This window comes from Bison bison, unplaced genomic scaffold (assembly GCF_000754665.1).
Source record: "Bison bison bison isolate TAMUID 2011002044 unplaced genomic scaffold, Bison_UMD1.0 scf7180017864043, whole genome shotgun sequence".
Lineage (NCBI taxonomy): Eukaryota > Metazoa > Chordata > Mammalia > Artiodactyla > Bovidae > Bison > Bison bison.
The window spans coordinates 8,464,638-8,478,101 of NW_011494615.1; the positions used below are offsets into that span (position 1 = coordinate 8,464,638).

At 47.1% G+C, this 13,464-nt stretch overlaps 1 protein-coding gene across 1 annotated transcript in view; it reads right to left on the reverse strand.

Moving 5' to 3' along the window:
- The window catches only part of GPD1L (glycerol-3-phosphate dehydrogenase 1-like), a 63,736-nt gene that overhangs the window by 10,448 nt on the left and 39,824 nt on the right, over positions 1-13,464 (reverse strand). Inside the window, exons 5-6 of the mRNA XM_010835554.1 lie at positions 9,388-9,500; positions 43-276 (exon numbers count right to left, since the gene is read on the reverse strand). Of these exons, the coding sequence (XP_010833856.1) occupies positions 43-276; positions 9,388-9,500 (347 nt within the window). The remainder of the gene's footprint in view (positions 1-42; positions 277-9,387; positions 9,501-13,464) is intronic.

Consider the following 13,464-nt stretch of genomic DNA (forward strand, 5'->3'; position numbering starts at 1 on the left):
AGCGGCTCTTCCCCAGCCCGGGATCCCCCAGCCCCGGGTTACCTTGCCAGTCCTGGCGAAGGCCTCGGCCACCTTGCGGTTCCGGCCCCCGTAGCAGGTGGTGATGAGATCGGCCACGCCGCAGCTCTCCAGGAACGTGGCCGTGGACACCTGGCCTTTGCAGAAGATCCGGGCGAAGGCAATCATCTCCATGAGCCCCAGGCGGATGACGGCGGCTTTCGTGTTGTCGCCACAGAGGAGGCCGTCACAGAACCCGGCGCCTACGGCCACGATGTTCTGGGGAGGAGACAAGAAGCGGGGAGATGCCATCATTCACACGCACACTGCGGGAGAGAGTGCGGGGGAGGCGGGGACGAGCAGAGGCAGGGATGCCGGCCAGCTTCCCCGGGTCCCACAGGACCCAGGGTTCCACTCTTGTACTCTGAGAGAGAAGGAAGGAGGGAGCCGCTCCCATTCACGGGGCAAACAGCCCAGCGCACTCTGGAGCCTGGACTCAGAGGGAAGCATCCGCCAGAGAAAGGGAATGGCGCAGAGGCATCTCCAGTTAAAGTACAGACTTTTTTTTTTTTTTTTTTTAAATAAATCAAAGGCTTTATCCAACTATAACACTGAAAGAAAAGTAGTCAAGTCATAAGTGCAGGGCTCGATGAAGTTTCACAAACGACACAATCATGTAACCAGCATCCTGATCAAGGAACAGAAGGTAACCGGTGCCCCAGAAAGCCCCCTTCAGCGCCCCCACCGAGTCACCCCAGCACCAAAGGTCACTGCTCTCCTGACTTCTAATGGCACACATTTACTTTCCCTGTCCTAACACTATGTGAGTAGAATCATACAGGATATAATCCTTTGTGTCTATCTTCTCTGTCTCAATCCCACATCACATTTGTGAGATTCAGCCGTATTTTAACGCGGGACACATTTATTTCCATTGCCACACTGTATTCCACTGTGCAAAATCAATGCAATTCACCGCTTCAGGGGGTTGGCACTGGGGTAGTTTCCAGTTTGGAGCCACTGCAAATAGCCCTGCTATGACACTAGGTACGTGGCCTCTGGTGACCCCAGGCAGGCATTTTTGTTGTGAGCATCCTTGGGGTAGAAGTACTGGGTAACGACGGATGCCTATGTGTAGATCAAGTTTCCGCCTTTTGTTTCATTTGATAATCCCTAAATTAGCAATGGTGAAGCGCTGGCTTATTGTGTTGCTCTCTGCTAGACGCCAGGCAGCTTGGACACAGACCTGCCTCTTCAGAAGCTGATCGCCTAGTTCGAGGATCAGCCAATCAGGGCCAAATGACTGCTTTTGTAAGTCACACAGTACTGGAAACTCGGCACCCCTGTTCAGTAACGCATCGTCTGTGGTTGCCTTTGTGCTGTCAATGGATCTGAGTAGTCATGCAGAGACTCATACGGTCTGCAAGATCCACATTTTCTATGAGGCTCTTCTGGAAAAAGTTAACCACTCCCGACTTAACAGGGAAATAAAATGTGTGCACAAGTCACTGTGATGCTCAGCAGAAAGTGATGTTATTCCAAAAGAGGCAATGAAGGCCAGGTGTCAGTTCAACTCACGTGTACTGAGCAGGGGCTGTGGGAAGCCCCGCTGGGCCCTGGAGGGGCGGAGGCTGCCCTGGGGTGGGGGTAGGGTGGGGAAGTTGAAAAGACAGACGCAGAGCTTGCTCTCAAGGAGTTGACAGTATCATTGGGAAAAGACAGTAAAGCACATCAAGAGACAGAAGGATCAGAATATGTAGAGAAGTTTCATTACAAAGCAGGGAAGCCTGCACCGAGGAGGTGGCATCTGAGCTGGGTCTCAGATCCTATGTAAAACCAGACAGTCACATACGCCTGCGTGGTAGTGGGGGACACTCCTCTGGGACACTGGTCGAGCCCTCAGGTTTCTGGCCCTTTCTACATTACCAGCTTCCTCTTCAAAAACACTCAATGCAGGAAAAATGCAAGTATTCTGTCTCCATCTAATCACACAAGCATTTTTTTCCATAATGCCTGATGCCTGTATAGGGATTTGTGCCTTAAGAGATCTTAAAATATGAATCCAGTTAGTAACAAATGGGAAATAAGCTAAAAGAAAATAAGCCCATTTCTCCTCCGTTCACCTGTTTGGGCCCAGCCCTGGGTGTTCCGCGGCTTCTGGTCTCTGCCCAGTGTCCCCTCTAAAAGGTCCAGCTGTTCCATCTCAAGTCGGCGGCGCTGAGGAACATCTCCCAGTTTGCTATCAGCATCTCTGCCTCTCCTCTCATCTCTGCACACAATGTTGCCAGATGCCAAGCACGCCCAGCCAGGGGTCAGCCTCCCCTCCCAAGGCTGCACACGCAGCGGGTGCTTGGGGCTGAAAGTTGCCACCAGGGAGCGGTTGTGACCCTCAGAATGCACTGCCTGTGCCACCCTTCCTGCCACGGCAGCCCGATGGAGGAAGCCACGGTGAGATGGGAGACGCACAGGCACGACTTCCAGAGGGCCTCTGGTCCTCAGTCTGCTTGGCTGCTGGGTGACCCTGGGATAATCACTCCACCTCTCTGAACCTTCTTGGCCTCGGTTGTTAAATTCGGTGCTTGGGTAAGATCTCTCAAGGCCCTTCTGGTGGTGGCATTCCTCCAGGGAAGCTGGCTCAACTGTGGCCCTGCCCTGGGACTGCTGACAGCAGGAAGGCCCTAGGGCAGCAGAGAAACCTAAGGACGTGCAGGGGGAATGACCACAGAGGCCACGAGGCCAGCTGTTGGAAGAGCCCACCAAATGGTTTTATGGAAGTTACCATGGCAATGTGCCCAGGCCTAGGTTCCAGGTGGTTAGACTGCTACAATGGCTCTCTGATGCTTCCTGGGCTGTGACCCTGGTGTCCCCCCTTTCCTCATGACACAACCCATGGGAGTCACTGGACAAACCAGTTCCAGCCAACGTGTATGGACTGGAGGGGAGAGAGCAGGGACTTCCTTTCAGCAAAGGGTTCCTGTACTCAGAGGAGAGAAAGACTACTTACAAAGTGCCTACAGCAAGCCCACCAGGCCACCACCCATGCGGTCTCATCTGAATTCTCACTGGCAACCCCAGCAAGTGTGTGTCTGTCCCCTTAGCTGGTTCAAATGGTAAAAGATCCATTTGCGATGCAGGAAAGATGAGTCTGACCCCTAGGTTGGGAAGATCCCCTGGAGAAGGGAATGGCAACCCACTCCAGTAGTCTTGCCTGGAGAACTCCACGGACAGACGAGCCTGGTGGGCTGCAGTCCACAGGGTTGCAAAGAGTCGGACACAACTAAGAGACTAACACTACACTTTAGCTGGTTCCCAGGGTCAACGGCTTGCCAAGAACATCCCTCTGGTGACTGACATGGTTGGGACATGCCCCCAGGGCCTGGCTTCACAAGCCCACTGTTCCCCTGACTCTGCTCCTCCCACGGTGTGGCCACCGTGGCCTGGCCATTCCCACCAATCTTGGGGTCTGAGAGACCTTCCTGAGACACCCCTGCAACCAGATATCAAAGAGAACTGCCCCCTGGGAATTCTCTGATGGTCCAGTGGTTAGGATTTGGTGCTGTCACTGCTGGGGCCTGGGTTCAATTCCCGGTTGAAGAACCAAGATCTTGCATGCTGTGTGGCAGGATTGGAAAAAAAAAAGTATTAAAAAAAAAAAAAAGGGCTGCCTCCCAGGCCTGCAGAGAGACTTGGGAGGTAAAAGGGGGAGGCCTGGGAGGACAAAAAATTTATGGGAAAGAATAGTAAAAACAACAACAGCTTCCCTTAATGAACTGTTTCTAAGTACTTCCTATATTATTAACTCATTTAATCTTCACAACACTCCTACAAGGCAGGTTCTGTTACTATGTATAATGTGAGGTGAGGACCCTTGGGCACCTGGGGTAAAGGAGCTCGCCCAAGGTCCCACAGTCAGGACCAGTCAGGAGCTGGGTTTCGAACCCTGACAGCCTGGCTCCGTCATCTCTCCTGGGAGCAGATCACACGAGGCTGCTCCAGCCAGCAAGTGGAACACACAGAGGGGCTAGGACAGCAAGATCTGAACTTTCTAATAGGAAGAGCTGACCCCAATCAACAGGAAATACTGAGGCGAAGGGGTGAGCTCTTGGTCACTGGAGGCATCCAAGGAGGAGCTGTATGGATGAGTCCTTAGCTGCCAAACAGTGCTTCTGACCTTCTGCTCAGAGAAAAGGCAGAGGAGAGTGTCCCCCCTCTGTGGTCTGGGGACACACAGGTAGGGACCACTTCCCAGTTTCCCCTGGACGTCTGACCTCCCCACCTCGGGGAGCAGAGGGCCACTGCAGAGTCAACCCCTCCCTCCTCAAGGGACCCAGGGCCAGTTTAATCACCTTAAGATGGATCTTGAAATCTTCCCTCTCTCCCCTACCACTTATCACTGTCAAAAGAAAAATAAACACACTGAGGCAGTCAGATTGTGTGTGAATAGCAGCCAAGCAGATGTACTCTGAGATCGCTCAGCTGTGAAATTTATCATTATCTGCTGTGCATTCAAATCTGCTTTAAAGTATTCTAGAGCTAAAAATACTGTGATTTTCAGAAGACAGACGTGCTGAAGCCCTTGCCCATTCCCCGGGGGGTGGCAACACTCAGAGGCACCCTTCCTGACCTGTTGTCTTTGCAATCCTGCATCACAGCGGGTCGACGGGGCTCACTGTCTTTTGTTTCCACCCAAACTGTAAAACTGGAGGAGCAGCCCACGCTACCTGCAGATTATGCAAACACTCCCACCACCTCAGAAGAACTGCCCCACTGAAACCCAAGTCAGAATTTTCTGAGTCCATCTGACTCTTCCCAAGGTCACCTCCAAGTGCATCTATCCTAGAGGAAACCTGCAGAGTGGAGGCTAACTAACTGCAGGCAAGGTATCACCTGTGGTTTGTAGGTCAAGCCCTGAGTAAGGTCACCCATCTGAGATGTCCAGGAGGTCCAAGGTCAAGTCCACACTCAGCCCCACAGGTTGGGCACCCTGACGAGAGGTACGTTTGATACCTGCTTGTCCAACAGAGTGGCCACTAGACCTTGAGACTCATGTGACTACTGAGTCTGAAATGCTGCTACTGTGACTCTGAAACAGAATTTTGAATTTTTTAAAAGAGTTTTAATTTGCATGTAAATGAAAACAGCCACATATGCTACTAGGTGCTAGCTGGAGCCTTGGCTAGAAACTGGGTACCAGACTGACCCACAGCACATTCATCACAGCCAAAGGCCTGGAGGAAACCCACACACCCTACAGCTAGGGTGGTGAGCCTCAGTACAGACAGCCCTGCAGAGAACACTGCGCATCTGCGGCAGAGGTGATGGGTATCTCTCCCCAAATACTCTCCTCTTCTAGAGCCTGAGTCCCTGATTTTCATGCAAGTGTATTTTTCCCAGGGGGGTGGAAAAATTCTCAACCTCCCTTGCAGCAGGGAGTACAATTAAGTACTGCTGCTGTTGCTACTGCTGCTGCTGCTGCTGCTGCTGCTGCTGCTAAGTCACTTCAGTCATGTTCGACTCTGTGCGACCCCATAGACGGACGCCCACCAGGCTCCCCTGTCCCTGGGATTCTCCAGGCAAAAACACTGGAGTGGGTTGCCATTTCCTTCTCCAGTGCATGAAAGTGAAAAGTGAAAGGGAAATTGCTCAGCCGTGTCCGACTCTTAGTGACCCCATGGACTGCAGCCCACCAGGCTCCTCCATCCATGGGATTTTCCAGGCAAGAGTACTGGAGTGGGGTGCCATTGCCTTTTCCACAATTAAGTACTAACTGCCTATTAAGATGAAGCCAGGGACTTCCTTGGCAGTCAGTGGTTATTTAAGACTCTGTCTTCCCTTGCAGGGGGTGTGGGTTCAATCCCTGGTCAGGGAGCTAAGATTCCACATGCCACAGGGTATGGCCAAAAAAATAAAAAATAAAGCCAAATGTTACACTGAAACTCCCCAGAATGCCTTAAAAGACAGCTGTCCCATGCCCTTTGTCTTTGTTTCTTTTTTCATCCTGTTGCCTAGAAGGCAGATGTGATGGTTGGAGCCCTGGTCACCATCTTAGAACATGAGGACAAGGGTCATCTCTCATGAGCTGGAGGGAGCCTAGGTCCCTGAGAATTTTGTGGAGTGGAATATTCATATGGAATTAGGATTTCTGCACAAGAAAGAAAGTTCTACCTTGTTCAGTCCCTATTATTTTGGGTCTCTGTTAATGAAACAATCTTGATAAACCATTTATTAAAAATAACAGGTTGAGCTAAATACTTATGATTTTTATACTTTTCTGTATGAAGAACATCTTAAAAGTTACATTAAAAAATACACCCCAACGGAAAGAAGCCAGACACAGAGGAGTACATACTGTATATGTGTATTATAAAAATTCTACAGTGAACAAAAGCAGATTGGTGGCTGCTGGTTTGGGAGGGAGGAGTAAAGTATAAAGACACTTATGGAGTTGCCTGGGGTGATGGAAATGTATTTGAGTGATGAAGTTCAGGGTGTATATTCCCAACTGTTAAAACCTATTGTATCATGTATTTAAATCAACACCGTTTAATGTACATGGATTTTGCTTAAATAAGTTCGGTTCAGTCACTCAGTCGTGTCTGAATCTTTCTGACCCCATGGACTGCAGCACGCCAGGCCTCCCTAAATAAAGGTGATATTTAAAAAAGAATACTCACTTACCAATTAAGAGATTAATGTAGCTAAGAGATGAAGGACGTTCTGAAGGGTGTAAGATGCACTGGTACAAAATGATTTTGTATAATTCCTTTGAATGTTCATTTTCTTTCAACATTGTAGGGAGCTGTTATCTTTCTTTCTCTCCCCGCCCCACCTCGCCCTTTTTTTCTTTTTTGGTACCTCAAATGCCTTCACGTTTTTGAGCATGAAAAAAGTGTACTTGAAAACTTTTTTAGAATAGACAACATGACTAAAGGTTGTTAATGTGAAAAAAGTAAAACATCCAAAAAAGAATGATTATATGTGTATAACTGACTCACTTTGCTGTTTAGCAGAAATAAACACAACACTGCAAACCAACTATAGTTCAAAAAATTTTTTTAAAAAGGTAAAACATAAACTACTTGAAAAGTAAGATGCACTTGTTTTAAAAGAGGGGACATGGACATACTTGTGCTTACTAAAAAGACTGGAAGGGTAGATAACAATCATTAACAGCAATTATCTCAGGATGCAGAGATCATTAGTCATTTTCACTTTCTTCTCTACACCTCTCTGTAGTATGGAAGAATACTACAGAGAGGTATAATCAGGAAGAAAACAAAACTATTAATTATGTAATTAAGGAAAAATAGGCCCATGTGCCCTTGCTGGGCAGGCTCTAGCAAGAGAGGACTTCATTTCATTCAACCGCCTGGACACAAACGAGAAAAGTCAGGTCATCCAGAGTAACCACAGAACCCCGGACGGATTCTTCAAACCCACGTTCACGTTCTGACCGAGCTAGTATTTGCTACATTTGAGTCATTCACTCTTTGGCGCTCTGCCTCCTTATCGATCCGATGGGATGGTTAGCCTCAGTTACTGCCCAAGAACCTGCCTCTCAGTTTTTAAAGCTCCCAGCTCTGATGCAGGCTGGCAGGAATGATAGTAACCACTCCTGGTTGAAAGGAAAGCCAGGGGCAGGATGATAAATGGTTCTCAATCCCCATCTACCGCTGCCGCCAACGAACCACTCTGTCATGATAGCAGGAGGCTTCTTGCCAACAGAACTGAAAAGCCGTGCAGTTCACAAGCAGGGCCAGCACATGGTTCCACCCGCAGAAGCTTCTCCAGAGCCCTCAATCTAGACTCTTTCTTCTCTCCCACCCTCTTCCTCTGCACCTTTGTTCTGGGTGGGTTTTCAGAGCTTCTCCATCCACCACCCAAAATAAAACCCAGTCACTTCATGACAGTTTTGGAGCACATGGGCCGTGCTGAGCAGTGAGACCACCCATTAGTTTAATGAAGGTCTATTAAAAACGCATAAAAACCTCACCCAACAATAATAAAGAATGCAGCCAAAGCCAGCATCTTCAATGTATAACAGGCTGCGTGCAAAGTGAGAATTCCCTGACAGCATTTGGAAAGATGAACGCGGGCTGCCTGGGGGCCCAAGTCTTTCGTTGGCTTCAATTTTTAAAACTCTCATTGTATGGAGACGTGACTACACATACACACGCGACATTAAGTGGTTTTAAATTATTACTAGAAGAAAAGACGTACAATTTGCAGAGAGCCTGAGAAGGTGCCCTATGGACGGGTCTCCCTGCATTCTTTTGATCTTTGCAATTTTCACCTGACAAAGTAAGGCGAACGTCAGATTAATTTCCTTCCCTCGGTGCTCAAATTCTTGAAAAGTAGCTTCTGCTACAAAAGAAATGACTCAAAAGTGACTCATTCACAGGGAAGCTCTGTATTTTCCCTTGTTTTTGATATGGCAGCTCAGGCAGCTCTGCTTCCAAGGGGAGAATGTACAGATGTTACAGCCCTGTTGGCTACTGCCCACTGTCAGGACAGAGAGGAACCCCAATCATGACTTCCTTCTGAGATTTCTTTTTTCATGTGGACCATTTTTAACGTTTTTATTGCATCTGTTACAATATTGCTCCTGTTGATTATTTTTGGTTTTTTGGCTGCAAAGCATGCGGGATCTTAGCTCTCCCACCAGGGAACGAACCTGTACCCTCTGCAGTAGAAGGAGAAGTCTTAACCACTGGACCACTAGGAAATGTGGTCCCACATTTTGTGGTCCATTGTGGTCAGGTCAAGTTCCCTGACCACAACTTTTAAAGGCAGAGGGTTACAAGTCAGGAGCCCAAGTCCAAACATGGAAATTTCCCTTGACTCTCTCAAGTCACTAGACGACACAGAAGCTGCCTCTTTAATCTGATCTTTTCCCTTTACAGGCAAAGATTAAGCTATTCTTAGAAAAACCTGCCTGCAGCAGATTGTTTTTTCTTCTTTAAAAACAACAACCAACCATACCATCAAACCAATAGATCATCCAGAGTGACCAAGTTCCTCTTCCTGCTCAAGATAACACATAGGAGAAATGTAGGAATTATAGAATACTTGGCTTCCAAGTAAGACTCTACAATCAGAGTATGCCCCTGGCTTTCCAAATGTTCATGCTGTCTACTTCCCAGAGAACAAACTAGCACAGTGCTCCCAGATTTACAAACAGAAGCCTGCCATAACTGCGAGAGGAAATCTAACCACCCAGGAAAGGCTGGGGCCGAGCGGGAAGTGACAGACAAGGCTGCCAATTCACTAGTCTCCCCAGAAGTACGAGCGCAGAACACAGAGCTCATTCTTAGCATGGGGTGCAATGACGCTGGCAGTGGCCCTGCGTGAGGACGCCTCCCGTAAGCAGAAACGACAGGGCTGCTTTACCTTCAGGGCACCACACAGCTCAACCGTGTCTGCATCATCCACCACCGTAATTCGAAAATTTGGAGTCTGTAGAAGTTCTTTGAAGAGAAGGCCATTCTCCATTATCTTGCTGCCTATTGAAAGGTTAGAAAAAACAGGAAATTAATAATGGCCTCTCGTCTTAACTTTCGCATCTAACACAGTTTAAAATGAGTTTTGGACTTCCCTGGTGGTCCTGTGTTAAGACTCCGCGCACTCAATGCAGGGCGCACAGGTCCATTCCTGGTTGGGCAACTAAGATCCCCTCATGCCCTGGGGTGTGACCCAAAATTTAAAAAAAAATTTTTTTTAAGCCAATAAAAAATCTTTTTAAAAAGACCTTTTTCTCATTACAAAAGTGACATATGTTCCTGATAGGAAATTTCATAGTCACAGGACTAGAAATAGAAAAATATTCCACAATCCCACCACAGATAAAATCAACAATTTGACATATATCTCTAACTTACCAAAATTGAAATATACATAGTTTTTCTCAATTGAGAACATAATGTGGATTTCACAATCAGCTTTCTCCTATTTACGGCAGGAATAATTTTCAGTGATATCCTATATTTTCTACATTATTTTATTAACAAATGGCTGCTTTGTATTTTATTGCATACATGCATAATATTTTATCTAAGTGTCTTTCTATTGTTTGAGATCTAAAATTGTTGCAACTGTTTCCTACCATAAACACTTAGAGACTCCCTCCACAGGAAGTACCTCCCTTTCCACCAATGCTAGGACTAACCTCAGGATGTGCCTGGACTCAGTGGATGAGACAATTTCCCTACCCTTGGGGTCAGTCACATGACTGGCTTTGGTGAAAGGGAAAGTGTTAGTCGTGGACTTAGCCTGCCAGGCTCCTCTGTCCATGGGGTTCTCCAGGCAAGAATACTGGAGTGGGTAGCCATTCCCTTCTCCAGGGGATCTGCCTGACCCGGGGATCGAACCCGAGTCTTCTGCATTGTGGACGGATTCTTTACCACCTGAGCCAGTTACATGACTGGCTTTGGCTAATGGGACCAGACCTGACACAGCAGAATTTGAAGCCCATTTGTGCAGCAGCAGGGCTGGTTCCCATGTCCATCTGCCTTCACTGTGGGAACACACCCAGCTGGCCTGCTGGACCCCACAAGAAGATAAGAAGGAGCACAGCACTGCCTCCCAGTGGACCCACAGATGTGTCAGCTCTGCTTATTTTGGATGCCACTAAGAATTCAGGATTATTTGTTATTTAGCATCACTATGGCAACAGAGAACTGATACAACATCAACAAACATGTTCAGTGACTCAATTGGTGGAGGATGGAAATGCATTCAAAGGCTCCTTATTTCTGCTCCCCATTGGGACCATGCCTGGAATGATGTGGAGGATCAGTACTTTTCACATGTTACTTTTCTATTTATAGAGACTTTCAGTTCAAAACAAAACTAAAACTTTACACATAGAGCCTGATGTGAGATCTGCTCTGGTTGGTGGGGTGAGGGATGGCGCTCAGCTCTGGAAATCAGGACGATAAAATTCGCCAGCTCGGCCCTGGCTCCCACGTCATGTTCTCCACACAGAGCTGGCAGAAAGCTCCTCCAGGGACCACAGCACTTGGGCTCTTCCAGCCTTGAGTTTCCTGAGCTTGTCTCCCAAGCTTGTCTGCACATTACAATCACCAGGAGATCTTTAAAAACACCAAAGGCCAGCCACACCCCATCATCCATTAAATCACAAGCTCTGGGGTCAAGCAGGCATCACTAATTTCTGACACTCTCCTAGTGACTTCAATGGGCAGACAAGTTTGAAAACCTCTGATGTGATCTCTAACCTCATGAGTAAAACACTATGGCACATTCAGCAGTGTCATGAGGTTAAAGAAGAATGAGGTGTGCAAACTGCCTATTAGTTACAAGCACGCAAAGGTCTATATAATCACAATGGGATAGTGATATTTACATGCCTATGATTGACTTGCCCCACTCACACACAGGAGGCCCCAAAGAGGTTTACTGAGTTGCCCTCGGTCACACAGCTAGTAAGAGGCAGAGCCCAAATTCTAACCTGGATGCTCTAGCTCCAGGATCTACATGACCTCTCTCTATGCTGTGCTCCACTCAGGGGCAGGAAGAGAGAAGCAACAAACACATTACAATTAGAGCCACAGTCTTCCACTGCAGGAAAAAAAACCCCACAGGATATTCAACAAAATTACACTTGGAAGTAATATAATATCAAAATGATCCAGGGGAGGCCTTCCCCAGTGGTCCAGTGGTTAAAATTTCACCTTTCCAATGGATGGGGTGTGGGTTTGATCTCTGGTCGGGGAACTAAGATCCTGCATGCCAAAAAATAAAATGAACAAACAAAGTTCAGAGACGAGTAGAGAGAGAGAGGGTGGGAAACAGATGAATAAGGCCAGCCAGCAGTTAATCATTACTAAAGACGGGCAGTGTGGGGTCCTAATACAGTTCTCTCTACTTTTGTTTGGTTTAAGGACATTTTCCATCATAAAATGTTTAAGACAGCTACATCGGATACTCAGAAACATTTTCTGTTCTACAGGCCACTGCTATGATGTCATTTAGCTGAATGCTCGTTCGTCCAAATATTAGAAATATCCTCTGTCTGAGCAAACTGTCCTCTTCCTTTTATAAACAGCCCTCCAGACCAGCAGCACTGTCTCATCACCTGGGTTGGGTAAAGCAGCCCCAGAGCCACACCACGATGCATTCATGGTCTTTCTCTTCTGTCCCTCACCACGGGCCACTGCCAGGTGCCTGCAACTCGAAGGGGGCTCACGAGCAGCACAGACAGGCCCCCACTCCCTCTAAGCTACTTGGATCGAGCCAGCAGCAGCTCCGAGTAACTGGACACGCGGAGGGGAGCAGAGCATTCTCCATCTGCCACCGATACAAGGTGGCATCTGCTGGTGCCTCCATGCTGCAAATTACGCACGGGGTTCATTAGAGACGTGAGCTTGATTTACAGGAGTCTCACATTCTCTCAAACGCGCTTTTATTTATTTTATTCTCTTCCATTATGGTTTATTACAGGATAGTGACTCTAGTTCCCCGTGCTATACAGTAGGACCTTATTGTTTACCAATTTTATATAACAGTGTGTATATGCTGAACCCAACCTCCTAATTTATCCCTTCCCCACCCCTTTTCCCTTTGGTGACCATGGTTTTCTATGTCCGTGAGTCTGTTTCCATTTTATAAATAAGTTCACTTGTGTCATATGTTAGACTCTACCTGTAACTGATATCAAATGATATTTCTCTTTCTCGGTCCGACTTACTTCACTTAGTATGATCATCTCTCGGTCCAATCGTGTTGCTGCAAATGGCATCAAATGTTTACCCTTTAAATTTTTAAATCTTCTGAGTCATGGGAAAGCATTGACCGTATTATTATTACAATCAATGTCTTAGGCAGTGATGAGGCAAGAAGGGACCCAGGACATGTGATCCAGAACAGGGAATGCCCATCAGCCATGTGGAAGGGCTTGTCAAACTCAATATGAACCAAAAGACAGGAAAATCCCCCTTCTCTTCCACACAAAATTTTGGAGATAATCAACCTATTTAATAAGACTCCTTCACATCCCATCATGAGAAGCGCTGGACTGGAAGAAACACAAACTGGAATCAAGATTGCCGGGAGAAATATCAATAACCTCAGATATGCAGATGACACCACCCTTATGGCAGAAAGTGAAGAGGAACTAAAAAGTCTCTTGATGAAAGTGAAAGTGGAGAGTGAAAAAGTTGGCTTAAAGCTCAACATTCAGAAAACGAAGATCATGGCATCCAGTCCCACCACTTCATGGGAAATAGATGGGGAAACAGTGGAAACAGTGTCAGACTTTATTTTTCTGGGCTCCAAAATCACTGCAGATGGTGACTGCAGCTATGAAATTAAAAGACGCTTACTCCTTGGAAGGAAAGTTATGACCAACCTAGATAGCATATTCAAAAGCAGAGACATTACTTTGCCAACAAAGGTCCATCTAGTCAAGGCTATGGTTTTTCCAGTGGTCATGTATGGATGTGAGAGTTG